At 71.4% G+C, this 26,377-nt stretch overlaps 6 protein-coding genes across 9 annotated transcripts; 5 read left to right on the forward strand and 1 right to left on the reverse strand.

Annotated features, from left to right (window-relative positions):
- The first annotated feature begins 364 nt into the window (after positions 1-364).
- On the forward strand, positions 365-4,485 carry DCAF15 (DDB1 and CUL4 associated factor 15). Its single transcript, XM_049809633.1, has 13 exons — positions 365-848; positions 1,227-1,324; positions 1,441-1,576; positions 1,725-1,831; positions 1,922-2,061; positions 2,188-2,358; positions 2,440-3,012; positions 3,108-3,199; positions 3,281-3,409; positions 3,516-3,601; positions 3,680-3,784; positions 4,037-4,152; positions 4,239-4,485. Exons 1-13 carry the CDS (start codon positions 711-713, stop codon positions 4,292-4,294), a joined length of 1,947 nt encoding a protein of 648 aa, XP_049665590.1. The 5' UTR covers positions 365-710; the 3' UTR covers positions 4,295-4,485.
- A 678-nt stretch (positions 4,486-5,163) lies between these two features.
- On the reverse strand, positions 5,164-12,038 carry RFX1 (regulatory factor X1). Its single transcript, XM_049809631.1, is given in 19 exon segments — positions 5,164-5,670; positions 6,045-6,090; positions 6,192-6,345; positions 6,443-6,651; positions 7,185-7,334; positions 7,444-7,541; positions 7,630-7,781; positions 7,900-8,009; positions 8,135-8,253; positions 8,350-8,465; positions 8,558-8,677; positions 8,766-8,947; positions 9,564-9,791; positions 9,793-9,883; positions 10,005-10,099; positions 10,190-10,261; positions 10,620-10,726; positions 10,847-11,062; positions 11,977-12,038. Coding segments are annotated over 18 exon segments (2,418 nt in total). The 5' UTR covers positions 11,049-11,062; positions 11,977-12,038; the 3' UTR covers positions 5,164-5,503.
- Positions 12,039-13,021: 983 nt separating this feature from the next.
- Positions 13,022-18,672, forward strand: IL27RA (interleukin 27 receptor subunit alpha). The gene is made up of 13 exons (XM_049809634.1): positions 13,022-13,053; positions 13,364-13,459; positions 13,875-13,989; positions 14,077-14,240; positions 14,494-14,621; positions 14,760-14,913; positions 15,415-15,494; positions 15,645-15,828; positions 15,924-16,106; positions 16,506-16,607; positions 16,984-17,074; positions 17,670-17,727; positions 17,809-18,672. The coding sequence occupies exons 2-13, from the start codon at positions 13,393-13,395 to the stop codon at positions 18,349-18,351; spliced, it is 1,869 nt and encodes a 622-aa protein (XP_049665591.1). The 5' UTR covers positions 13,022-13,053; positions 13,364-13,392; the 3' UTR covers positions 18,352-18,672.
- A 130-nt stretch (positions 18,673-18,802) lies between these two features.
- Positions 18,803-20,542, forward strand: CLPP (caseinolytic mitochondrial matrix peptidase proteolytic subunit). Its single transcript, XM_049809640.1, has 7 exons — positions 18,803-18,892; positions 19,066-19,167; positions 19,269-19,340; positions 19,421-19,517; positions 19,640-19,827; positions 20,043-20,148; positions 20,238-20,542. The coding sequence occupies exons 1-7, from the start codon at positions 18,875-18,877 to the stop codon at positions 20,408-20,410; spliced, it is 756 nt and encodes a 251-aa protein (XP_049665597.1). The 5' UTR covers positions 18,803-18,874; the 3' UTR covers positions 20,411-20,542.
- A 732-nt stretch (positions 20,543-21,274) lies between these two features.
- Positions 21,275-25,424, forward strand: LOC126042495 (uncharacterized). 4 transcript variants are annotated; one of them, XR_007507173.1, is made up of 10 exons: positions 21,275-21,383; positions 21,483-21,628; positions 21,934-22,077; positions 22,595-22,705; positions 22,795-22,888; positions 23,467-23,539; positions 23,914-24,073; positions 24,200-24,311; positions 24,523-24,667; positions 25,390-25,424. XR_007507173.1 is itself a non-coding variant. In XM_049809639.1 (10 exons), exons 1-9 carry the CDS (start codon positions 21,353-21,355, stop codon positions 24,649-24,651), a joined length of 1,032 nt encoding a protein of 343 aa, XP_049665596.1. In that variant the 5' UTR covers positions 21,275-21,352; the 3' UTR covers positions 24,652-24,667; positions 25,390-25,424. The 4 variants fall into 4 exon arrangements, 1 of the variants encoding a protein (XP_049665596.1); XM_049809639.1 differs by having other exon boundaries at positions 24,168-24,311; XR_007507174.1 differs by lacking the exon at positions 23,467-23,539 and having other exon boundaries at positions 23,918-24,073; positions 24,168-24,311.
- On the forward strand, positions 25,006-26,377 carry ALKBH7 (alkB homolog 7). The gene is made up of 4 exons (XM_049809641.1): positions 25,006-25,302; positions 25,768-25,892; positions 26,004-26,122; positions 26,216-26,377. The coding sequence occupies exons 1-4, from the start codon at positions 25,045-25,047 to the stop codon at positions 26,305-26,307; spliced, it is 594 nt and encodes a 197-aa protein (XP_049665598.1). The 5' UTR covers positions 25,006-25,044; the 3' UTR covers positions 26,308-26,377.

A 26,377-nucleotide genomic window follows, 5' to 3' on the forward strand; every position in this document is an offset into this window, starting at 1 on the left:
CCCACCCCCGTCCTTTCCCCTAGGGACACAATGACACTAACCCCCCCCTCACCCACTCCCGGGGTCCCTGTCCGTCCCCCCCACACACCAAAAAGCACTTTGCCCCCCTCCTGCGGTGGCCGGGCGGGCAGGGACCCCTCTCCTTCCCCCCCCCTCCCCGTCACCCCTCCAAGTGCCTGTCCCCAGGGGCCGGGCTGCGCAACGGGTTTATTTTGTGCTTTCACACACAAATCTATAAAGTTTTTAAGAAGAAAAAGCCGGGGTTCGGTGAATTCCCCGACCCCGTCGCGGCCGGGGGGGGGGGCGGGGGGGCGCTAGGACCCCTCGGGCGCGGCCCGAGCCTGGTGCTGCCGCCCATCCCCGTCGTTATGGTAACGGCTGCGGCTAGGCCCCGCCTACTCCCCAGGGACCGCCCCCACCCCGCCGGTGCCTCTTCGCCATAGCAACCCGCTCCGGTGCGGAAGGGCGGGAGGGTGGCCCAATCACGGCGCGTGTGCTGCGGTCCTATTGGTCATAGCGCGTCGCCGGGGTGGGGCGAGTGGGGGATTGAAGGCGGCGACGGGCCAATGGAGAGGGGGGTGTCCGCCTCGAGCTGCCGGGTCCCCCAATGAGAGGTGCGGGCGGCGGAGGGGTGGCCAATGGGCGCGCGGCGTGGGCGGGCAGTCGGCGGCGGGCCGGGGCGCTCCGGAAGCTGAGGGGGCCGGGGGAAAATGGCGCCCAGCTCGAAATCGGAGCGGGGCGGCCCGGGGGGAAAGCGGGGCCCGGCGGGGGCGGCGGGCGGGTCCTCGGCCGGGGCGGGCCCGCGGGGCCGCCGCGAACACGTCGTGAGGCAGCTCGACCGCGTCAAGGTGAGCGGGGGGCGGCGGGGAACATGGCGGGGGGCGGCGGGGGGCCTGAGGGGAGGATGGGGCGGCTGAGGGGGCTCTGAGGGAGATGGTGGGCGGGGGAGTGTACGGCAGGGGGCTGAGGAGGGACGGACACTGCACCGGGTGGCGGGGTAGACAGGGCTGTGGTCCCTGGGGGGGGTGCGGTCGTTGTTGGGGGTCTGTGAGGGGTTTGGGGGACACGGGGACGGGCAGGGGGAGCCCGGGGGGAGGGGCCTGGAGAGGAGCGATGGTTGGAGGGGGGTGTTGGGGGGCTGGAGGTGGGTGTGGGGTGGGGAGTGTTGGGGGGGGGTTGTGGCTGGAGGCTGGGGGGGTCCCTGATGGTGCTACCCCGCCCCCCAGATCAGCGGGCAGCTGTCGCCCCGGCTCTTCCGCAAGCTGCCGCCGCGGGTCTGCGTCTCCCTGAAGAGCATCGTGGACGAGGACTTTCTGTGTGCGGGGTGAGGGTCCGGTGCGGGGTGGGGGGCACATGGGGCGGCACCCCCATCTGCAGGGGGGGAGGTGCGTCAGGCTGAGGCTGCTGCGTGTGTCTCTCCCCTCATCGTTCCCCCGCCAGGCACATCTTCCTCGGGTTCTCCAAGTGCGGCCGCTATGTCCTGTCCTACACCAGCAACAGCAGCGACGACGACTTCTCCTTCTACATCTACCATCTCTACTGGTGGGAGTTCAACGTCCACAGCAAGCTCAAACTGGTACCACACCCACCCACCTCCGCCAGACAGATGGATGGACAGGCACCCCCCTCCCTCCCGGGAGCTTCCCCCAGCATTTGGGGGGGGGGGGCCCCCCCCCCCAGCAGCCGCTGCCACCGCCCCCCTCCCACCGTGTCCCCTCCCGCAGGTGCGGCAGGTTCGGCTCTTCCAGGATGAGGAGATCTACAGCGACCTGTACCTGACGGTCTGCGAATGGCCCAGCGACTCCTCCAAGGTCATCGTCTTTGGCTTCAAGTGAGCACATTTCCCCCCCACTTCACCACCGTGTCTGCCCCCCCCTCCCCCGGGGGTTGCCTTCTCACCGCTCCACACCCCCCCGCCCAGCACCCGCTCCGCCAATGGCCTCCTCGTCAACATGATGATGATGAGCGACGAAAACCACCGCGACATTTACATCAGCGCTGTAGCCATGCCGCCCCCCCGACACTGCCCCGGCTGCCGGGACATGGCCCTCGCCCACCCCGGTGAGCCCCCGCCGTGCTGCTGAACCTTTCCTCCCCACTTCCAAACCCATGCCACGGCTCCACCACTGGCCCGGCCCCCTGCCCCAACCACATGCTGAGGCGTTGCTTCTCCCCGGCTGCCCGCAGGCGACCGGCAGGCACACTGCCTGCGGCACGGCTTCATGCTGCACACCAAGTACCAGGTGGTGTACCCCTTCCCCACCTTCCAGCCCGCCTTCCAGCTCAAGAAGGACCAGGTCGTGTTGCTCAACACCAGCTACTCCCTGGTGGCCTGCGCCGTCGCCGTCCACGCTGCAGGTACGGCACCGCCAGGACCCCCGCTGCACCTCACCGGGACCCCCCCCTTCGCCGTAACCTCCCAGCTCCTTCCTCCTCCAGGTGACAGCAGCTCTTGCCAAATCCTCTACGAGCGCCGGAGCCCACCGGCGCCCTGTCGCCGGGCGGGATGCGTCCCGTCGCGGCCAGAGGAGCCGGGGGAGCGGGAAGGGGCCGGGACGCTGGCGCAGCCCCTTGCCGGTCGGGCGGCATCAGGGGACGGGCAGGGCCGGGCAGGCACGGGGCTCTCCCCCGCTGTGGCCAAAGCCAAAGAGTTTGTGGCCGACATCTTCCGACGTGCCAAGGAGGCCACGGGGCCGGCGCTGGCCGGCAGCGGGGGTGAGGAGGAGGAGGACGAGGAGGAGGACGGCGGGGGTGGCACTGCTGCCACCGGCTTTGAGTGCCGCCCCCCGCCCGTCCCTGCCGCTGCCTCCCCCTGCTCGGGGCTGGCTGGCTCGGGGCGTTGCCGCTTGCACCCCGCCTCCCCCCGGGGGGACGGCAGCCCCCCAGGTGAGCCCACCCCCACCCCTGGCCCCCTGTGCGCCCCCCCTGCACCCCCTCCCGAGCCCGGCTACGTCAACTACACGAAACTGCGCTATGTGCTGGAGCCCGGCGAGCCCGCCGTGCCCGAGGAGGGTGAGTTGCCAGTGGGGCGACTTGGGGTCCCCTCAGGGGTGCCCCCCCAGCCTTGGGGGTGCCCCCCCCTCACCCTCTTTGCCCCCCCCCCCCAGAATACGAGGACGACAAGATCTCACTGCCCTTTGTTGTCACCGATCTGCGCGGGCGCAGCCTGAAGCCGCTGAAGGAGCGGGCGACGGCACAGGTGAGTGGGGGGGAGCTTTGGGTCACCCCCACCCAGTGCAGCACTGCAGGGGGGTGACGGGCGCCTCCCCCCCCCCCCCAGGGGCAGTACCTGACGGTGGAGCAGCTGACGCTGGACTTCGAATACGTCATTAACGAGGTGATCCGTAACGACGCCGCCTGGTCCCGCCAGTTCTGCTCCTTCAGCGACTACGACATCGTCATCCTCGAGGTGGGGGCAGGGATGCGACACGGCGCCCCCCCCCCCCCGCCCCCTCCAGCTCACCCTGACCCCCACACACTTTGTCATCCCCCCCCACACTTTGTCATCCCCCCAGGTGTGCCCTGAGACCAACCAGGTCATCATCAACATCGGGCTGCTGCTCCTGGCCTTCCCCTCGCCCGACGAGGAGGGACAGCTTCGGTGAGGGGATGGGGGTGCCACATGCGATGCCCCCCACCCTAAAACACTGCCCCCGAGCTGAGCCCCCTCCTCCCACAGACCAAAGACCTACCACACCAGCCTGAAGGTCGCCTGGGACCTCAACACCGGCACCTTCATCACCGTCAGCGTGGGGGATCTCACCGAGGTCAAGGGACAGACGAGGTGGGGGTGCAGCAGGGCGGGGGCAATTTGGGGGGCCAGGGGCTTGCAGGGCACGGGGCGGGGGGGGGCAATCTGGGGGGCTGGGGTAATTTGGGGTGGCTGGAGGACCTGTGGCCAGTGCCAGGCTTGGGGGTGTTATGGCCACCCTGGAGAAATTTGGGGTGGGGTTGGGAGCTCAGGGTGCTCGGATGGACCCCAGCCCCCCCCCCCCCCCCCCCCAAAAAAAAAAAAAACCTGCACCCCTCCACCCAGCGGCAGCGTCTGGAGCTCGTACCGCAAGGGCTGCGTGGACACGGTGATGAAGTGGCTCGTCCCCGAGAGCAGCGGCCGCTACGTAAACAGGATGACAAACGAGGCACTGCACAAAGGTGGGGGCAGGGGGGCCCCTGGGGGGTCCTGGGGGGGGGGGGGTGGCAGTCCCCTCCCACCACTCAACCCCCCCCTCTGCCCCCAGGCTGCTCCCTGAAGGTGCTGGCAGACAACGAGCGCTACACCTGGATTGTGCTGTAGGGCCCCCCAGGGCGGGGGGTTGGGGGTGGTATCCCCCCCTCCCCTCCGTTTTGGGGCCATTTGGGTTTGTTTTTTTTTTTTTTCTCTCCTTTTTCTGTTCAGTGTTTCAAGGGGGGGGGGATGGCAGGGCACCCCCAAGGAGGCTGGACCCCCCCCTCCCCCCCAGCCCCTCTTCCTAATAAATATTCCCATTTCCACATCTCCAGTGCCTTCATTCACTGGGGTTTTGGGGTGAATCCTGGCCGTTTTGAGCGCCCCCCCCCCCGTGTTGTCATTCCCCCCCCTACCCAGTGGCGCAGGGAGGGGCAGGGGGCAAAGACCACGGCGGATTTTATTCCTCTTAAGAAAGAACTACAAAAGGTAGAAAACAGCGTCTGCGGGGGAGGACGACACCGGGGGCAGGGGGGGGAGGGCGCGGGGGGGCCCCCGCCCCCCCCCCCCAAAATAGAGGTTCTTCACACGGGCTCTCGATTGCGGCCACAAACACCGACCCCTCCCCCCGGGGGGGCCCCGGACACGCGGGGGGGGGGGCAGGGGGGTACAAAAGCACAGAATTGATCGAAAACTAGAATATCTAATACAGGGGGAGGGGGGGAGGGAGGGGGCTGAAGCTCGGGGAGGGGGGGGCCGGTGGGGCCCCTTCATGCGGGGGGGGGGGGTCCTGGCATAAGGCAGCGGGGGTGGGGGGGGTGTTTGGCACTGGGGGGGGTGGCCGGGGGGGCTGGGGGGGAGTTGCCCCCCAACATTGTTCGGGGGGGGGGTGGGGCCAGCATCCAGGATTCCCCCGGGGTTTCTGTGATTCCCCCCCCCAGCAGTCTCTGTGCCACCCCCCCCCGGGGTGTTTTTTGCCCTCTCCCCCCTCCCCAGCATTTACCCCCCCCCCCCCCAAAGGGTCCCTAAGTTGCCCCCCCTCGGGGAGGGGCCATCCCCAAATCCTGCGATTCCCTTTGCTGGAGCAGCGGGGCCCCCCCGCGCCCCCCCCCCCGTGTCTATCCCCTCGGGGGGGCCGGGGGGGGCTTTGGCACACGATCCCGGCGCGTTGCTTAAGGCACATTGTCGCCGCTGAGCGACTCCCGCGGCCCCCCCGGCCCCCCCCCCCCCGCTGGGGAGCTGCGGGGGGGGGGGGGGGGGCGCCGGGGCCCAGGCAGGGGTGAAAGCGCGGGGGGGGGGGGGGGCGGGGGGGGGGGGGTACCGGGCGGGATGGGGGCCTCAGCTGGAGGGCAGGGCCTGGACAAAGAGGCCGCGGGCGTCGGTGCGGGGGAGCTTGGCCGGCGGCTCCAGGGGGTCGGGGGGCAGTGCCGCCCCCCCCCCCGCCCCCAGCCCCATCTCCTGCGGCAGCTCCTCGTCACTCTCCTCCTCCTCTTCCTCCTCCTCGTCTGGTGGGGGGACAGCAGGGGTGGGGTCGGGGTGGTGTGACACAGCCGGCACCCCCCCCCCCCCTTCACCCCCATTGAAACCCTGCCACTGCCCGTGGCAATGGGCTGAGCAGGGGTACTATCAGTAGGTTCCAGAGTTAACACACACATGCACGCACACAGACACAGACTCAGACACACACAGTCATGATGCTGCCATCAGTAGGTTTCAGTGTTCTCACACGTACACACATACGGAGCGATGCAGCTGTCATCAATAGGTTTCAGAGTTAACGTGCGCAGACGCATACACAGGGCTGTCACCAGTAGGGTTTGGAGTTAACACACACATAGTGGTGGGCAGTGCCATGGCGGGGGGTGACACACACACTTACCTTTGTCGGGGTCCAGGGAGTTGAGGGAGCTCGTCAGGTTGGCAAACTGCGGGCAGAGAGCGACGGTGAGGCCCCGGGGCAGGGTGGGGGGACAACACACGCTGACGTGGCCCCCCCCGCCCCGTGACCCCCCCCCCAGCCCCTCACCTCTCCCATGACGGCGATAGGGCTCTGCCCGCGGGCCTGCGCCACGCGGTGCTCCACCAGGTAGTACATGTACTCGTCGTAGAGCAGCCGGATCAGGTGGAAGGAGCCGAAGCTGGCGGCGCTGCGCAGGGTCAGGTCCCGGATCACCATCGAGCTGCGGCGCGGGCAGGAAAGACGGACGGTGATGGCGTCACCAGGGCGGCAATGGTGGCCGGGGGGGGGGTGTCTGTGGGGTGGGGGGTGGCACCCACCTGTAGAAGGACCACTTGAGGAGGAAGAGCTTGGCGGCGCGGGGGAAGCCGGGGGTGCCCTGGTGGGGTTTGAGGACGCGGGCGACGACGGCGTCCAGCCAGGCCGCCCACTGCTCCAGCGAGTTCTGCTGCTGCAGCGTCGCCTTGAAGTCCTGCTCCAGCCGCTGCACCACCCGGTCCTCGCACCGGCACACCCACGAGGCCTGCTCCTGCCGGGGGGGGCGGACGCAGCGTGGGGGTCGGGGGAGGATCGGATTCCCACCCCACACATGCACCAGCGTGGCCCCTGACCCCCCCCCCGTGCAGCCCCCAACCCCATGCTGCCCTGCTGTGCCCTGGGGACCCTCTGCTGAAAGGGGAGGTGTTGGGGGGGGGACTTGGGGGGCAGGAGTGGCTCTGTGGGGCTCCCTGGAGTCATGGGGCAGGTGGCCCCCACAACTCTGGGGTATACCCCAGCCCCAAAACAAACCCCTCAGCCCCACAGCACACCCCAGCCCCAAAACTTACCACCAGCCCCCCAAAAAACCCCCCAGCAGCACCCAAAGGCATCCCAGAGTCCCCCTGCCTTTACTTCTTTTTTGGGGGGCGGGGCAGGGAGAAGCCCGGGTGTCCTGCCCGGTCTCCACTGCCCTGACCCCCACGTCCCATCCAGCAAGAGCCCCAGCATGTCCCCCATCCCCTCACCCCCCCCCCCAGCCCTCCCTTTTTCCCTATTTTTGGGGGGGCCCCCCCGTGACGGCACCTGGACGTTGGCGAAGTCGACCCGGTTGAGGTCGCTGAGCATCTGGTTGATCTGGGCCGTGTTCTGCAGGACGGCGCGTGCCGCCTGCGCCAGGTGGTTGAGGGACGTGTAGCGCCGCAGCGTCTGGGCAAAGGCACTTGCTGCCGCCACCTGTGGGGAGTTGGGGGGCCGGGGGGGGCCGGGACGTGGGGGTCAGCGCCGGGCTGGGGGGGGCACCCCGCGGTCCCCCCCTGCCACGCTGTTCCCCCCTCCGCCTTACCTTCACACGGACCATCTCCTCGGGGATGTTCATCATGGCGTTCGTTAGCCAGCTCTCCAAACTCTTGGCGAAATTTCGGATCGCTTGCGTCAAGGCACCTGGGGGAGGGAAGAAGGGGGGGGGAGGGTGAGGTGGGTGGAGCGTGAGGGTCTGGAGGGGGGACGCGGAGGGGTGCGGGGGACTCACTGGGGATGGGCCGGAGGACATCGGGGATGAGGATCTCCACCAGCCCCTGGTAGAGCGCGTGGTCGCAGTCCTTGGCCCACCTGAGGACGGGCTCGTATTTGGAGAGGACGACCAGGCGGCTCTTGGGCAGGCGCTTCTCCGCCTCGTCATGGCTACGGGGACAACCGCCGGCGTCACCGGGGACAGGGACCGGGGAAAGGCTGGGGTGTGTGGGGGGGGAAGCCCACCACCGTGGCGCGTTGCCCCCCCCTCCGCCACCTCCCCACTCACACTGCGACGGGGGCGGCCTCGCTGGGCTGGCTCAGGCTGCACCTCCAGAAGGTTTTCCACAGCGTCTCCACCAGCGTGAACTGGAGGTTTATCATCACGTCCACGATGGCCTGGGGAGGGGTGGGGTGGGGGGGGTGGGGGTGTAGGGGGGGCAATGGAGGGTGTCAGGGGGTTCCCCCAAGGCCAGGAAGGGGGGGGCGGGGATTTGGGGGAAGGGGTGGGGGACGCCCCCCACCTCGCAGTGCTCGCGGTAGAGCAGCTGGAAAACTTTGACGTCCTCAGCGCAGGCGCCCTCGGGCAGCGGCTTCCCCTGGAGATCGATCTCGGGGAACTCGGCCAGGGTGCGGGAGGCGTCTGCGGGGCAGCGGGGGGACACACACGCACGGTTACAGCACCGGGGGGGGGGGCCACAGGGAGAGAGGAAGGAGGTGTGTGTGGGGGGGTCCTCACCCAGGAATTGCTGGTACTGCTGGACCTGGGTGCTGATGTCGGAGAGCCCGGCCGGCGGCTGCTGCCCCACGGCCACCCCGTTGGTCATCCCCTCCATCTTCTGGATGGGCTTCAGCCTGTGGCGGGAGAAGGGAGAAGTGGGGGGGGGGGGGCATCGCGGGGGGGGGTGTGTGTGTTTGGGGGGAGAGCGCAGGGCTGCGGCTTTTACCTCTGCTTCTGGGCGAAGGGCTGCTGCCGCATGGCGAGGTGCTGCTGGTCCTCCATCAGCCGCAGCAGCGGCGAGCTGGCCTTGATGCGCAGCCCGTAGTAATGGTACTTGGAGTTACCCCTGGGCAGGGGGGGGAAAGGAGGTTAGTGGGGGGGGGGGGTGTCCGGGGAGGGTCCCGGGGGGGGGTCGTCGCGGTGGCGGGCAGTACCTGGTGCCGAGGCGTCGGGTGCGCAGGCCCATGAAGACGGAGCGGATGAGTTTGCCGAAGGAGGCGGCGTTGACGGGCTCCAGCTTTTGCTGCTGGCAGTGGAGCAGGTAATGGCAGTACAGGGTGCTGCGGGGCAGGCTCACCCCCTCCGCCGTCTCGTAGTTGTCCAGCAGCCACTGCACCTGGCAAAAGGCGGGGGGGGGGGGGCACGGGGAAGGGGGGGGGCACATGCTGTCACCCCCCCGCACGCACACATACTCCCCCGCACCCCCCAAAATATTCCATTTACCCCCCCGAAACGCTCCCACGGCGTTGCTCTCCGTCCTCGTGGTTTGCCACCGGGTATTAGGGGAGGAGAGGAAGGGGAGCAGGAGGGGGGGCGCCCCCCCCCCCCGGAGGCCATTTCACACCAAACTTTTCATTTTCTCCCCCAAACACTGGATGTGGTGTCACCTGCCCCCTCCCCCAGGGCAGTGCTCACCCCCCACCGTGGGGCCATTTCCTCCAAATCTGTTTTTTTTTCCCCAAACCCTTCAGGCAGGGGTGCCCACCACCTGCCCCTTGGGACTCCCCCCCCCCCCCCGACCCCGGGGTCCATCCCCCCCTCCAAATCCCGTCCCCCCCCCCCAAATCCCCTCATTTTCTCCCCAAAACACCCCACAGGCAGTGACACCCCCCCCTGCAATTTCAGCCCCATTTTCCCCAACCTCACATCTTTCTCCCCAAAATCCCCTCAGGGGTGGAGGAGCTTCCTCCCCCCCCCCAGTTTTGTGCCTCCCCCCAGCCCGGGGGTCTCACCGTGGCGGGGGAGGCGCGGGTGGTGTGGGAGTACGACTGGCCGGACCCCCCCAGCATGTAACCCCCCTGGATGACGTAGGTGCCGGCGGCGGTGCCGGGGGTGCCGGGGGTGGCGGGGGTGGCGGTGCCGGGAGGGGGGCTGCTCAAAATTTGCCCCCCCGAGACGTACATGGGGACGGGGGCACTGCCGGCAGCCGCCTGCGAGCTGGGGGGGGGGAGGGCTGGGCTGGACCGGGGCCCCCCCCGACGCTTCATAGTAGCCGGTGCCGGCGTTTTGGCCGTAGAGCGGTGTTTCGGCGTAGGGGTATGACCCCGAGCGGCTGCGGGGGGGCAAGGAGAAAAGAGGGGTGGGGGGGGGTGAGTGAGGTGGGGGGGGGTCTTCCCACCTCCCCAAAAGAAAACAGAAGGGGGTGCGGGCGCTGGGGGCGGGGACACACTCACATGGTGCCGGGGGGGTAGGTGCCGTCGCCACCCTCCACGTACGGCACCGGCGTGGGGTAGACGTGCTGCACCGGCACCGGCGGCAGCTGCTGCACCTGGGGGGGGAGAACACGGGGGGGACACACACACGTCAGGGTGCTGCCCCCCCCCCAAACCCACCCCCCACTCCGATCACTCCTGCTCACCTCCTGGGGTCCCGGCAGCGGCTGGGGGGGGCCGGGTTTGGGGGCCGCGGTGCTGCTTGGCGCCGGGGAGCGCTGGAGGGGGGCAGAAATGAGGGGGGGAGGGGTTGGGGGGGGCACGGGGACGCCCCCCCCCCCCGCCCTGAAACACCAGGGGTGGGATGTGCAGTGAGGGGGGGGACACAGGCAGATGTGGGGGGGACACAGAAAGATGGCCGTGGACAACGCCCCCCCGTTTTGGTGGTCACTGGGGTGTCACCCCCCCCGCAGTGGGTTCTTTGGGGGGGTGGAGATGGGGGGGGGCTGGGGGGGGTCCCACCCGTGGCAGCGGGACACCGGTGGTCTGCAAGGGGGGGGGCACGAGGTGTGGAGGGGTCCCCCCACCCACGCTACCCCCCCATTCCCCCCCCCTTCCCCCCGCCGGGGGTCCCACCTGGGTGCCCGGGACCGGCTGCACCCCCGGGCTGGGTCCGGCCGGGGGGGGCGCGGGGGGGGCAGGGCTGCCCTCGGACACCGCCTCGCTGGGCCGCAGCGCGCCCTCTGCGTTTGGGGAGAAAAAGGGCGGAAAGCGGGTCAGAGCCGCTGCAACCCCCCGCCCCCTCCTCCTCGAGCCGGGGATGGGGTGCGACCCCCCCCCCCCCCAAATTCCGGGGGACTCACCCGACACGGTGACGACGATGTACTGCTGGGGGGGGGGCGCGGGGGGGGCGGCGGGCGGCGGGGGGGCCGCGGGGGGGGCGGGGCCCCCCGGCAGCTCCGCCCCGAAAGGGGTGGGGGCGGCGGGGGGCGGGGCCGGCGGCGGCGGCTGCTGCTGCTGCGTAGTCGCCGCCGTCAGCTCCGTGACGTAGGTCTGCGTTGCCATGGCGACGGGGGGGCCTGGAGTGGGGGGGGAGGGGGCAATAATGGGGAAGAAAAGAGAAAAATCAGTGGGGGAGGGGAAGGGGAAGCGGGGCAGGGGCGGCACCGCGCCGCTGCGTGACGCCACAGAGTGACGTCAGGGCGCGGCGGCACGGTACGGTGCTGCAGAGCAGCATCACAGTGACGTCACGGGGACGGGGCGGGTGCTGGCCGCGCAGGCCAGCAGGGCCGCGGTGACATCAGAGCCAGCTGGTGATGTCAGCGGCCTGTTGCCCGCCGCCAGTCGAGCCTCCCCCCCGCGGTGACATCACAGTGTGACCTCATGGCGCAAGAGTGCAGTGCGGCCTCGCGGCAGGGTGTCGGCCCGGTGAGTGACATCACCTCTGCCCGTGAGCGCCGCCGCCCCTTCCTCCGCCGTGACGTCGCGGTGTGACGTCACGGCGGGGCACCGTCCCCAGGGGGCGCCGCCTCACCGCCTGACATCACACCGCCGCGCCCCGCCCCCCCGCCCGGGCCGTTGCCAGGCGACCCGCGACGTCAGCGAGCGCGCAAGGCCGTCCCGGCAGTGACATCACGCCGCGCCGCCCGCCCCCCCCACCCCCCAGCCCGTGCCATGACATCACCGCGTGACATCACCGCCGGGCTGCCGCCGCGCCCCGCCCCCGCCGCGCGCCGCCATTGGCTCCCCCCGCCGCCCCGCCTCCCCCCATTGGCCCGCCCGCCCACCAATCGCCGGGGCGCGCGGCAGGCCCCGCCCCCCGCGGCCCGGGCCCGGCTCCATCCCGGGGCCGCCGCCGCCGCCGGACCCGGCCCGCCCCCCCCCCCCCTCCCGCCCCCCGCCCCAGCCCCGCCACCGCCCCCACCCCGCGCCGGTGCCCCCCCCCCCCGCCCCCGCCGCCGCCGCCATCTTGCGCGGCGCCGCGCGGACCCACCTGCCCGGGGCCGCCGCCGGGGCCCCGCGGGGCCTCGGCCCGGCCCGGCCCGGGGGCGGCGGCGGCGGCGGGGGGGCGGCGGGGGCGGCGGGCGCGGGCGGCGGGGCCGGGCCGGGGCCGGTGCGCGGTCGCCACGGCGACCGTGGCTATGGCGCCCTCCGTGTTCCCTCACCGGGGCAACTGTTGCTACCCGCCTCGGCGGCGGGCGGGGCCGCCCGCGCCGCGCCCCGCCCCCCCCGCGCCCATTGGCCCCCGCCCGCCGCCGCCGCCCGCCGGTTGGCCGAGGGCCGCGTCGCTCCTCGCCCGCCCCTCCCCGCCGCCACTTCATTGGCCGGCCGGCGCGTCCGTCGGCGCTTCCTGAGGGGGGCGGGGAGGGCGGGGCCGCGCGGGGAGCTGGCGGCGCCCGGTTGGGCGGCGAGCCTGCCAATCGGCGGGGGGGGCGGGCGCGGCGGCCGCGCTTGCGCGCAAGCGCTCGCCCGGGGTTGGGGGGGGAGCGCTGCCGGGAAATGTAGTCCCGCCGCCGACGTCACGCCCGCGTGACGTCAGCGCGAGGCTAATTTTCCTAGGTTCTCCCCCCTCACCCCCCACCGGTGACGTCAGCGCCGCCCGGTGACCTCACGGCGCCGGGAGAAGAGCGAGGCCCCGGTGTGGCGGGGGGGCCGGTCCGGGAAGGCCCGCGGTCACCGCGGCAACGGGGCCTACGGGCACCATGGCCGCCCCAGCCTGCCACCGGCCCGCGGTGGCGGCGGTGGGGGGGGGGGACACGGACACCGGGGGCGGGGGGGGGGGCATGGGGTTGGTTATGGGGCAGCGCAAGGGGGGGCCCAGCCCCATAGCACAGCCGTGTGGGGCAGCCGGAGCTGGGCCCCCCCCCTCTGTTACCCCGCGACCCCATGACACGCCATGGGGCTGGGGGGGGCACAGAGCCCCCCCCCCCCCCCCAGCCATGACCTCATCTGGCGCGTCGCCGTAGGGCGGACTCCCCCTGTCCCTTATCCTGGTCCTTTTCGCGGGGGGGCCACACCCCACCCGAATGTCCCTTATCCCGGCCCCCCAGGACGCACAGCCCCACGGCGGGTAGGGTGCGACGGGGGTGGGGGGGGGGGGCAATGGGTGTCGTGTCCCCCACCCCACCCCCCCACGGAGGGTGTCATGGGCGGGTGCTGGGTCCCCTCCCAGGCCCTGCGGTTTTTTTTGGGGGGGGGGGTTGGGGTGCCCGGACGCGTGGGGAGTCATTTCCTCCCTGGCAGCGAGCGGTAGGTAGGGCCCCCCCCCCCCCCCGGCCTCCTCCCCCACTCTGTTCCCCACGGTGGGGTGGGGTGGGGGGTCTCTGTTTTGGGGGGGGGGGGCGGGTGTGCCATGGCTGCTGTTTCTCCCCCCCCCCCAGGCCGTGGGGAGCTGCAGGCTGTGGAGGCCATGGTGGGGGCCGGGGGGCTCCGGCTGCTGCTGCTGGTGGTGATGGCTGCGGGCTCTGTGCGGGGAGGTGGGACCCTGTGCCCCCCCCGAGGGTCAGAGGGGTCCCCGGGGGGGGTGGCTGGATGGCTGGGTCCCTCTGGGCATGGGAGAAGAAAACAGGGTCCCTTGGGGGGGGGGGGGGCAGGACGCCAGGGTCCTTTGGGGAGGGGCAGGATGCCTGGGTCCCTTTTGGGGGAGGGCAGAACACCTGGGTCCTTTGGGGGGGGGGGCAGGATGCCTGGGTCCCTTTTGGGGGGGGGCAGAACACTTGGGTCCTTTGGGGGGGGCAGAATGCCTGGGTCCCTTTCGGGGGGGGGCAGGACACCCGGGTCCTTTGGGGGGGCAGGACACCTGTCCACCTGCAGGGAGGGGGTGTGGGGCCCAGACACATGGGTCCCCCCTCCAGACCCCTGCCCCCCCCCCCCCCGCCCATAACCCCCCAGGCACCCCCGAGCTGCACTGCTTCCGCCCGAGCCCCCGGGGGGGCATGAACTGCAGCTGGGGGGGCCCCCAGCCCCCCCCCGACCCCCTCGTCCTGCGCTACCAGAGCCTCAAGATGTGAGTGCCGGGGTTGGCGGGTGGGGGGGTGGGAGCGTGACCACGAGGGTCCCCACCCTGACACCCACGCCCCCCCCCACACCGCAGGCACGTGTCGGCGGGCGCGGGAACGGCGCGGGCGCGGGGGGGGCAGCGGTGGGTGCTGGTGCCACGGGCGGCGCTGACGGCGGGGGACGTCTACGCCGTGTGGGTGCAGGGGCCGGGGGGGCGGCGGGTGACGGCCCCCCTCAACCTCTCCCTCGACCACATAGGTACCCCCCAACACCCCCCCCAGCATGGAGGTCTGGGTCCTTCCCGGTGGGGGGGGGCCCAGACACCTGGGTGCCTCAGTTATGGGGGGCCCCAGATGTCTGGGTCCTTCCTGGGGGGGGGGGGGGGGGGGGATCTGGAAGCCTGGGTCCTCGGGGCGGGGGGGGGGGTCTCCCGGCCACTTGGGTCCCCCATGGGGTGTCTAAGGCTGTGCCACCCCCCCCCCCCCGCCCAGTGAAGCCACCGCCCCCCCAGCTGCAGGTGAACCCCTCGCCCCCCCCCCTCGGTGCGCTGGATGCGACCCCCGGGCTGGGAGGGGGGGGGCCGCCCCCCCCCGCTGCACCCTGCGCTACCGTCCCCACGGCCACCCCACTTGGACACTGGTGAGTGCTGGGGGGGGGGAGAGGGATGACTGGGTGCAGGGGGGGTCCCGTCCAACCCCTCTGCTGCAGGGGCCAGGACTCCCGGGGTGTCCTCCGTGTACACCCCCCCCCCGACAAACCGCCCCCCCCCCCCCCCAGGTGCCCGAGGGCGACCTGGAGCCCGAGGGGTTCGAGTTCGAGGCCGGGGCGCTGGAGCCAGGGGGTGCCCACGAGGTGCAGGGGCGCTGCGCAGGGGAGGGGGGTCTCTGGAGCGACTGGAGCCCCCCCCAGACCTTCACCCTGCCCCCCCACGGTGGGTCACCCTGGGTCCCATATGGGGTGGGGGGGCCCGGATGCCTGGGTCCATGGGGGGGGGGGGGGCAATTCCTGGGTCCCTGTGGGGTGGTGGGGGGGCAGACCCCTGGGTCCATGTTGGGGGGGGGCAATTCCTGGGTCCCTGTGGGGTGGGGGGGCCAGACCCCTGGGTCCATGGCGGGGGGGGGGGGCAATTCCTGGGTCCCTGTGGGGTGGGGGGGGGCCAGACCCCTGGGTCCATGGGGGGGGGGGCAATTCCTGGGTCCCTGTGGGGTGGGGGGGGGCCAGACCCCTGGGTCCATGTTGGGGGGGGGGCAATTCCTGCGTCCCTGTGGGGTGGGGGGGGGCCAGACCCCTGGGTCCATGTTGGGGGGGGGGCAATTCCTGCGTCCCTGTGGGGTGGGGGGGGGCCAGACCCCTGGGTCCATGTTGGGGGGGGGGGCAATTCCTGCGTCCCTGTGGGGTCGGGGGGCCCGGCTGAGCCCTGTCCCCCCCCCAGGGCTGCAGGAGCCACTGGACATTTGGCGCCAAGAGGAGGAGTCGGGGGGGGGACAGCGGGGCCTGATCCTGCTCTGGAAGGTGGGTCTGGCTTGGGGGGGGGGGGCCTGGGGGTCCCTGGCCCCCCCCCCCCCCCCGGATGTGGGGCCTGGACGCCCGGGTCCCCGCAGCCCCAAGGGGTCCGGGCTGAGCGTGCCCCCCCCCCCCCCCCCCAACCCGGCTCCTCCGCAGGACCCCTCGGCCGGGGGGGGCCGGGAGTACACGGTGACGGTGGAGCGGGACCGAGGCCCCCCCCGCCGCCTGCACCCCCCCTGCTGCCGCTGCCCCCTTCCCCCCGACACCGTCAGCGTCGCCGTCACCGCCCGGGGCCCCCCCGGACCCTCGGCCCCCGCCCGCCTCCGCCTCGACCGCACAGGTGGGGACCCCCCCGCGACCCCCCAAGGGCCCCTCGCACCCTCCCCCACCCGGGGCGCTGGTGCGGGGACCCCCCTTATACCCCCCCCCCTCCAGACTTGCCGCCCCCCCGGGGGGTCCGGGTGAAGCCGGTGCCAGGACCGGGACTGGGGGTGTGGTGGGAGCCAGGGGGCCCCCCCGCGGCCCCCCAGTACCTGGTGGAATGGGCTGAGGTGGGGGCGGGGGGGGGCCTCGACTGGCTCCGTTGCCCCCCCGGGGCCCACAGCACCCTCCTGCCAGGTGAGAGGGGGGACGGGGGGGGGGACAGCGGTGTCACTATGGGGGGGTCGGGGGGGGTCCAGACACCTGGGTCTGCTATGGGGGGGGGGGGCACTGGGGTGGCCCGGATGCCCTGGGTCTGCTTTGGGGGAGGGGGGGGTGTCTCATTGGGGGGCCTAGATGCCTGAGTCCACTCTGGGGGGGGTCACTGGGGGGCCCAGACGCCTGGGTCCATTATGGGAGGGGTCATTGGGGGGCCTGGATGCCTGGGTCTGCTCTGGGGGGTCACTGGGGGGTCTGGATGCTTTGGTCCACAATGGGGGGGTCACCGGGGGGTTTGGATGCCTGGGTCCATTATGGGGGCATCACTGGGGGGCCCAGACGCCTGGGTCCCCCCCGGACACCTGGGTCCCCCCCCAGGGCCGCTGCGCCTGGGGGCCCGGTACCGGGTGCGGGTTCACAGCCTCTACCCGGAGGGGTCCGGGGCCGCCCAGGCCATGGAGGCCGTCGCCCACCTTGGGGGTGAGATTGGGGGAGCTATAGGGGGCTGGAGGTGGGGGGGAGATGGGGGAGATTGGGGGCAGTGGGGGGTGATGGGGGGCTGTGGGGGGGTCCCCATTCAGGGCTGGGGGGGCTGGGGCCACAGCCCAGAGTGGGGCTGGGGGTTGGGGAAGTGGGTCCTGGGGGGGATTTGGGGGGGCTCTGAGGGGTCCTGGGGGGATTTGGAGAACTTGGGGTGTCTGGGGGGGATTTGGGGGGCTCTAAGGAGGTCCTGGGGGGAACCTGGGGGGCTCTGAGGGGTCCAGGGAGGATTTGGAAGGCTTGGGGGGGGGTGTCTGGTGGGCTTTGAGGGGTCCAGTGGGCAGCAGCCAGCCCCCCAGCTGCCCCCGCCCCCCAGTGCCCCCCACCCAGCCCCCCCTGGTGCCCATCCTGTGTGGAGCCGTGGCCTTTGCTGCTGCCGCCCTCCTGGTCCAGGGCCTGCGCCCCTGGTGAGCGCTAATGAGCGGGGGGTAATTAACAGGGTAATGAGGGGCAGCTGGGGAGGTACTTGCGCTCATGGCGGGGGGAATGAGTGGGGACCGGAGCAGGGGGGGCACTAACACCAGCGGGGCGCTTAACACCTGGTAATTAATGCCAGTGGGGTAACTGACGCTAATGATAATTAAGGCTAAGGGGTAATTAGTGCTAATCGAGATGTAATTAGGCCTAACGGGGCCATAGTTAATGCCAGCGGGGGTAATTAGTGCTGCTGTGGGGCAGTAAACCCCACTGGGGGTAGTTGGCACTAACGGGGGAGTGGGGTAATTAACGCTGATGGTGTAAATAAGGCTGGTAGGGAGCACGAGAGGCCGAGGGGTAATTAGTGAGGGGGTAATTAATGCTAATGAAGGAAAGTAATGCTAGTGGGGGTAATTAGCACTGATAAGGGGGTAATAAGTGTGGGGGGTGGTCAGTGGGAATGGGGGTAATTAATGGGGAATAATTAATGGTGACAGGGCATCATTAAGGACATGAGAGTAATTAGCGGCGCTGGGGGGTCAGTAGACCCCTGAGGAGTGACCCCTGCCCCCCCGCCTCCCCCAGGTGCCGCCGGGTGCTGCCCGTCCCCGACCCCCGGCACAGCCACGCCGCCCGTGCCCAGGTCAGCCCGACATCGGGGTCCCCCGGGGGGGAGGGGGGAGCATGGGTGGGTCCCTGCTGACCCCCCACCCCCCTGCCCCAGGACCCCCACGAGCTGGGGGGGCCACCCTGTCCTCCCCCCGAGGAGCTGCCGGTGACGCTGGTGGAGCTGAGCCCAGAGGGGACAGACATGGACCCACGGCCGGACGCGGACATGGAGCTGGACAGAGCGACAGACACGGACAGAGGAACAGCCATGGCCACAGAGCCACTGGTCCCCCCGGTGGGGTCGGGCTACGAGCGCCATTTCCTGCCCACCCCTGAGGAGGTGCTGGGCTGGGCCGGGCCCACAGCGACCCACACGGCCCCAGTACTGACCCACGGTGACCTGCACAGCTCTGACACAGACCCAGAGCAACCCACAGCGACCCACATGGCCCCAGTACTGACCCACGGCGACCTGCACAGCTCTGACACAGACCCAGAGCAACCCACAGCGACCCACACGGCGCTGGAACTGACCCATGGTGACCCACACGGCTCTGACATGGACCCAGAGCAACCCACAGTGATCCCATGGCCATGGAACCAGCCCACAGTGACCCACACGGCTCTGACACAGACCCACAGAGACCCACATGACTGACATGGGTCTGTCACGGATCTGGCAGGGACCCTCCGTTGGGCCTGTGTCCATCCTACAAGGGTCCAACAGTGATCCCTCACAGCCCTGACACGGATCCCGCACGGATCCCTCACAGCCCAGCCATGGGCCCAACGTGGGCTCCTCACAGTCCCAAGGCCCAGCACGGGCCTGTGGGTGCTCCTGGACCCAGCTCCGGGGCCGTGGCGGCGTTATAAATGGGTAATGATTCTATAACGTGCCTGTGACGTGTCTATAGGGCCCATACCGGGTCTAGACGGCCCATAACGGGGCGGCAGGCGCGGAGTCATGGCGGCCGGACCGCGGGGCACGACGGGAAATGAAGTCCCTGGCGTCACGTGACGGGGCGGGACCCGACGATGAGAGGGCGGGGCCGCCGAGGAGGAGGCGGGGCCGCCGAGGAGGAGGCGGGAGCAGAGCGGGGGGAGGGGTGGTGTGTGTCTCGGGGAGGTCACGTGAGTTACGCCCTGAGTGTTTCCGGGGCGCAAAGCGCTTCCGGGGCGCCATGGGGCCCGGGGTGGCGGTGAGGGGCCGGGGGTCGGTACCGGGGGCGGGGGGTTTGCGGTGATGGGGGGGCTGCAGGGACTGGGGGGGGGTGGCTGGGATGGTGGAAGGGTGTCCGTGGGGTCCCGGGGGGGTCCCGGTTCGGCCTGGGCCGGCCCTGACCCCCCCCCCCCCCCCCTCGCCCCCCCGCAGCGCACCCTACGCCTGGCCTGGGGGGCGGCCGCCCGCCGCAGCCTCCACGGGACAGCGGCCGCCCGCGCCCCCCCCCTCATCCCCATCGTGGTGGAGCAGACGGTGAGCCGGGGGGGGACACAGACCTCCCCCCAATCCCCCGTCCCCCCCAATGTGTCGTGTCGTCCCCCTCACGGCCCCCGCTGACCCCCCGCTCCCCGCAGGGCCGGGGGGAGCGAGCCTACGACATCTACTCCCGCCTGCTGCGCGAGCGCATCGTCTGTGTCATGGGGCCGGTACGTACCGGGGGGGAGGAACCCCAAACGTTGCCCCCCACCCCCCATTTACCCCCCCTTTTTTCTCCCACTCCCCCCAGATCGACGACAGCCTGGCCAGCCTGGTGATCGCGCAGCTCCTCTTCCTCCAGTCCGAGAGCAACAAAAAACCCATCCACATGTACATCAACAGCCCAGGTGAGGTTGGGGGGGGGGGTGTCGTTGGGGGGTTTGTGGGGGGGTCACCAAGCCGATGCGAAGGTGTTTTTTGATTTGAGGGGGCGAGGGGGGGGCTGCGTTTTATCGTGTATTCCCCGCAGGTGGGGCGGTGACCTCGGGTTTGGCCATCTACGACACGATGCAGTACGTCCTCAACCCGGTGTGTACGTGGTGCGTGGGGCAGGCGGCCAGCATGGGCTCCCTCCTGCTAGCCGCCGGAGCCCCCGGCCAGCGCCATGCCCTGCCCAACGCCCGCATCATGGTGCACCAGCCCTCAGGGGGGGCACGGGTACGATGGTGGAGGGGGGGGTTGTGGATACATGGCAGGGGGACACATGGGAGACCCACGGCGGTGGGGCTGGGAGCCCTGCTGGGGCGAGGCAGGGAGGCTCTGTGTGTGTGTGTGGGGGGGGGGGAGGGTGGGTGCCAAATTTTGGTAGTGGGGGGGGTCTGGGTCACTTCACCCTGCACCCATGCTTCCCACACGCCCCCTGCCCGCCCCAGGGCCAGGCCACCGACATCGCCATCCAGGCGGAGGAGATCCTGCAGCTCAAACGCCAAATCAATGGGCTCTACGCCAAGCACACTGGGCAGCCCCTCGCCGTCATCGGTGAGATCCCCCCCCTCTGCCAACACCCCCCTGGGACCCCCCTAAACCCCTCCCTGACCTCCCCCTGTTCCCCCCCCACCCTGCCCCAGAGGCGGCGATGGAGCGGGACCGTTACCTCAGCCCCGTGGAGGCGCAGGACTTCGGGCTGCTCGACCGGGTGCTGGTGCATCCCCCACCCCGTGGCGAGGACGAACCCCGGCTGGTGCAGAAGGAGTCCCCCCCCACCCCCCCCGCGCCCCCCAACGCCCCCCCGGGATCCTGAGACGCCCCCTCTCCCCGCCGAGGGGTGCGGGGGGGTTGGGGGGGGAGGGCTGTGTGCCCCCCCATGGCCACCCCCCCAACTTCGCTGTACCCCTGGCAGGAATTAAAGGGCTGTGGACCCCGACTGAGTGCTGGGGGGCTGGGGCGGGGCACGGGGGGGAGCAGGGAGGGATTTTGCGGAGGTGGAGGTCCCACAGAGGGATTGGGGGGGGCACCAGCCCCCCCCCCCCCCCCCAGTGCTCTCCACTGCCATGTACCCCCCTTAGAGCTGTATCCCCTCCCCCAGCCCTACGTCTGCCCCACACTCGTGGGGTGACCCCCCCCAGGTGCCTATCCCCTCCTCGCCATGGGCCCCATATTCACGCTATGGCACCCCCGTGGGCCCCACAGCCCCCCCATGTGCCCCATAACCGCCCCAGGAGCCCCACAACTCCCCCATGTGCCCCAAAACCGCCCCACAGCCCTCCTAGTGTGCCCGATGGACGACCACCCCCCCCCGAGGAACTACATCTCCCGGCATGCTCCGCGCGCGGCGCTCATTGGTCGCCGCCGTCGTCCAATTGGAGGCGGGGGGCGGGGTCAGGCGGGCTATTTAAGCGGCGCGCCTGTGGGGAGGGGGCGGAGCTTGGCCGGGTCAGGGGCGGGGGGGCCTGGGGGGGGGGGGGGCACAGCGGCCTTTGGGGGGGAGGGGTGTTAGGGGCGGCTTTGGGGGCTGGGGGCACACAGGGGCCTTAGGGGGTGGGTTGGGGGGCAGCATTGCCCTCGGGGGGGCGAATAGAGGCCTCTTGGGGGGCTGTGGGGTGGGTTGGGGGGGCCCCTGGGGCAGGTTTAGGGGCAGCGGTGCCCTCGGCGGGGGGGGGCAGAGGGGTCTGGGGGGGCCCCGGGGGGCAGCTGAGCGTCCGTGTGTCGTGTGTGTGTCCCCCAGGTCCCGCCTGCGGGGACCATGGACAGCCCAGGCCGAGCCCCCTCCCCAGGTAACGGAGGGGGGGTGTACCGTGAAGAGGGGGGGGGAGTTGGGGCGCGGGGGGGGCCCAGCCGGGGGTCCTGACCGCTTGGGTTCTCACCCCCCCCAGCCCCCGAGATCCTGCTGGCGGAGGCAGCGGCCGGGCTCTGTCTGTCCCCGGGGGCGGGGGGCGACCAAGCGGACCCCCCCGGCACCTCCCCGGGGGATCCCAGCGGTGTCGAGCCTGGGGGGGGCTGCCCGGCCACCCTGGAGCAGGCAAGAGGCTGTGGGCGGGCAGGTTGGGGGGGCTTGGGAGGGCAGGATGGGGGCTTGTGGGGTACGGGGTGGAGGATTGAGGGGGGTTATGGGCTCTGGAGGGGGGATGGGGTGTTCTTGGGGTGCAAGATGGGGTTATGGGGCTGGGGGGGGCCCTGAGGTCGAAGAGGGGGGTTGAGGTCCCTGGGGTGGGGGGAGGAGATGGAGATGAGGGCCCTTGGGGGGTCTTTCGGGGAGGGGGGGGGGGGGGATGAGATGGGGGTCCCGGGGCAGGGGGTGCCAGATGTGTTCCCCCCCCCCCCCAGGAGCTGGCAGCGCTGGGGCTGCCCCCCGGGGGGGGCCCCCAGGCGCTGGGGGGGCTCCTGCGCCTCTACCGGGAGGCGGTGGCGGGGGGGGCCCGGCGGGAGCAGGAGCTGCGGGGGCTGCGCCAGCGCCTCGGGCCCCTCCAGGTCAGCGGGGGGGGGAGGGTTGCCTCTGGGGGGGGGGTCCCTGTGTCCTTGGAGGGGATCCCATGTCACCTGGGAGGGTCCCTGTGTTATCTTGGGGGGGGGGAGGGGCACATCCCTCAGAGTGTCCCCATGACACATGGGGGGGTGTCCCTGGGGGGGGGCTGATGTCCCCTGGGGGTGTCCCTGTGTCCCTCAAGGGGTTACTATGTCATCTAGGGTCCCCCCATCTCCCTGGAGGAGTTTCCGTGTCCCCCAAGGGTCCCTGTGTTCCTGGAGGGGGCCGTGCCCCTTGGGGGGGTCCTCACATCCCCGAAGGAGCCCCATGTCCCTCGGGGGGGGGGGGTCCCCCCGTGTCTCTCAATGGCCTCCCACACCACCTGGGGGGGGTCCCATGTCATCTAGGGGATCCCTGTCCCCCTCAGGGGGTCCCCTATCCCCGTGGGGGGTGGTGGTGGTGGTGGTGGTGGTGGTGTCCCCCTCCCCGGGGGTGTCCCCAACGGTGCCAGGGGGGCCGCAGGGTCGCGTGGCCGCCTGCGCCCGGGCCATGGCGGCGGCGCGGGACGAGGCCGAGCGGCTGCGGGAGCACAACCGGTGCCTCTGGGCGCTGCTGGCGGCCGAGCGGGCACAGGTGGGTCCTGGGGGGGGGGCGATGGACGGGGTTGGGGGTCCAGGATCCCCCCCCCCGGCTCACACACCACAATCACCACCCGTTCCCAGGGGTCCCGGCACGGCAGCGCCCGGCACTGCCCCACGGCACAGCCACGCCAGGAGCCCAGGGAGGGCACAGCTCAGAGGAGACCCCGGCGTCCTGGTGAGTGGGACACCCCCCCCAGGACCCCTGAAACCCCCGGGACCCCCAGACCCTCTCCAGGGGTCATTGAAACCCCTCCAGGATTCTCAAGGGACCCCTGAACCTCCTTGGCACCCCCAAAACCTCCCCTGGGACCCTCCAAACCTCCCCAGGACCCCTAAACCCTCCACGGGGGTCCCCTGAGCTCCTGTGGGACCCACAGCCCCCCCCCCCCCCCAAGATCTCCTGAAGCTCCTCAGGACCCCCAAACCTTCCCGAGGGACCTCTGGGGCCCTCTGAAACTCCCTGAGACCCCCTAAGTCCTCCTGGGGTTCCCCTGAACCCCCTCGAAACCTCAAACCCTCTCAGGATTCCCTGTCCCCCTCCTTGGAACCCCTCCAAACCCCCCCCAACCCCCAAAACCTGCCCAGGACCCCCACCCAAGCCCCTCCTAAGGCCCCTAAGCCCTCCCTGAGCCCCCCCAGCTTCCCTCCCAGGACCCCTTCAACCCTTCCAAGACCTCCCAAACCCTACTGTCCCCCCACACCAAGTCTGCACCACCCCCCCCCAAACCCACCCTGACCCCCCTCATCCCACAGCCACGGAGCTGCCGAGTGCGGCACCCCGGCGGGGGGCAAGGGCGGCCGGCAGAGCCCCCAGGACGGCCCAGAGGTGGGGATGGGGGGTCTGGGGGTCTGGGGGGGACTGTGGGGCAGGGGATGCTGTGGGTCTGGGGGGATCTTGTAGGTCTGGGGTCACCATGGGGCTGGGAATCGTGTGAATTTGGGGATGCTGTGGGTCTGGGGAGGGACATGCTGTTGTTTTGTGGGGATGCCAAGGGTCTGGGGAGGCCTTATGGGTCTGGGGTCACTGTGGGGCTGGGAACAGTGTGAATTTGGGGATGCTGTGAGTCTGGGGACACACACACACACACACACACACACTGTTGTTTTGGGGGGACACTGTGGGTCTGCCATCACTGTGGGTCTGGGGGGGACACCGTGGGTCAGGGGATGCCGTGGGTCCCCATCACCCCTCTCCCGCAGGCAGCAGGGAGCCCACTGGGGCTCCGAGCACCCCCCCGACCCCTCCCAGCACCCCCCGGCCCCCCGACGGGACCCCGACCTGGAGCAGGAGCTGCAGCGGCTGCGGGAGGAGGCGGCAGCCGGGAGGGAGGTGATCGCCCTGCAGCACCGCTGCCTGCAGGTAATGGGGTTGAGGGGGCGACTCGGGGATTCCCCCCCCCTGCCGTGGGGTCCCCGGCCGCCCCCTCGCCCCCTCCCTGATGCCGGTGGTGCAGGAGGCGATGGCGGCGGTGCTGGCGGCCCCCAGGCCCCCCACCCCAGGGCTGGAGCAGGAGTGGCGGCGGCTGCGGCGGCTGCAGGGAGCCCTCACCCGCGAGCGCCGAACCTTCACCGAGGCCGCCGAGCGCCTGGCCCGAGAGGTGGGGACCCCATGCACCCCCCACCACCACCATAGGGACCCCCCCAAGCCATCCCTGGGAGGGGGCACCCCCACAGGGATGGGGCATCCCTGGGGTACAGCACCCCAGGGACCCCCTCTATGGGGCTGGGACCCCCCCCATGGGTCTGGGGACCCCCTGGGGGTGGGGGCTCCTCCCCAAACCAAACCGCCTTCCCCCCCCCCCCCCCCAGTGGGAGCAGTTCGAGGCGGAGCGGGTGTCCCTGCTGCGGCAGCACTTCTTGAGCACCCCCGACCCCTGGGACACCCCCGACCCCACGGGTGACCCCCAACCGGGGGGCCGCCCTGAACCCCAGCCCTGAGGGGGGGGGTGTGCAGGTGAGTGTGGGGGTGTCTGGGGCTCTGGGGGGGGATGGACTTTGGGGGTTCCCTGGGCTGCTCTGGGGCTCCATGGAGGGGACTTAGGGGTTCCCTGGGGGGCTGTGGGGTTCCCTGGGAGGGTCTCTGGGGCTCCAGGGGGGGCTTTGGACTTCCCTGGGGCTCTGTGGAGGGGCTCTGGGGTTCCCTGGGGGCTCTGGGGTTCCATGGAGGGGCTTTGGAGGCCGCCGCTCCCCATCCCCGCAGCCCCTCCATTCCGCCGCCGCCCCACAATACCCCGCGCGTCGACCTTCTTCCCGGCGTGCCCCGCGCCAGTCCTCCCGGCCGCAGGGCGGCGCTGTTCTTCTGGCGCGTCCCCTCTCCGCCCGGCTCCCGGCATGCACCGCGCGGGCGGCCTGTGGCGGCGGCGGCGGCCCGGGAATGGGGCCGCGCTCGGAACCGGGCCCGGCACCGGGCCGGGGGCGGAGGCGGACCCGGGGCTGGTCCGAGCCTCCAGCCCGGAGGTGGAGCGTCGGTTGCGGGGCCTGGCGTCGGTGCGCCGGGATTTCCTGAACCCGGGGGAGGCGGCGGAGCTGCTGCGGGAGCTGGAGCCGGTGCTGGGCCGGCGGCCGTACCAGTTCGATCACTGGGACGGGGTGAGGGCGGGGACGGGGGCCGGGACGGCGGGGGAGGGGGGGGGGGCTGAGGTCAGAGGTCTCTTGTGTTCCCCACTCCCCCTCCAGGCGATCTGCGGGTACCGGGAGACGGAGCGGGGCCGCTGGGGGGGGGCGGCCCGGGCGGTGCTGGGGCGGGTGGCGGCCGCCGCCTTCCCCCCGGGCCGCCCCCCGCTGCCGCTGGTCCACGTCCTCGATCTGCACCCCCGCGGGCACGTGCGGCCCCACGTCGACAGCGTCAAGGTGCGACGGGGTGGGGGGGGACACACGGGACACGACAGACCCCCCCCCGTGGGGCTGGGGACAGACCCCGTGTGAGGACAGGGCTGTGGGGGGGGGGTGTGACACACACCCTGTAACCCCCTCCCCCAGCCCCACTGCCCCCCCTTACCCGCGCGGGGGGGGTCCTGACTCGTGTGTGCATCGTGTGTGTGTCCCCCCCCCCAGTTCTGCGGCTGCACCATCGCGGGGGTCTCCCTGCTCTCCCCCAGCGTCATGCGCCTGGTGAGCTGCCGGGCGCCGGGGCAGTGGCTGGAGCTCCTGCTGGAGCCCGGCTCCCTCTACGTCCTCCGGTGAGCGCTGGGGGGGGGGGGGGGGGATTGCGATTTGGGGCGAGGATTGGTATTTTGGGGACCCCCCCCCCCCAGCACCCCCTTTTCTGTTACTCTCCCCCCCCACTCCAGGGGCGCTGCCCGCTATGACTTCACCCATGAGATCCTGCGGGACGAGGAATCGTTTTTCGGGGGACGCCGGGTGCCAAGGGGCCGGCGCCTCGCCCTCATCTGCCGCAATGCCCCCCATGGTGAGCCCTGACCCCCCCCCCCCCATCCCCCCCTGCCTCCCCCCGGGGCCCACAGCCCCCCCTGACTCCCCCTCTGTCGTCCCCCCACCCCAGACACGACTCCGGAGCCTGTTGGCGACTCCTCGGCTTTTATTGGGGGCACAGAGACTGAGCCGCCCCTGCTGCAGCCCCCCAATAAACAGTGACAGCCCACCCCGCCCCCTGCTACCAGGCTGGTGCATTCTTGGGGGGGGGGGGGGGGCTGTTTTTTGGGGG

The sequence above is a fragment of the Accipiter gentilis genome, chromosome 9 (assembly GCF_929443795.1).
Source record: "Accipiter gentilis chromosome 9, bAccGen1.1, whole genome shotgun sequence".
Lineage (NCBI taxonomy): Eukaryota > Metazoa > Chordata > Aves > Accipitriformes > Accipitridae > Astur > Astur gentilis.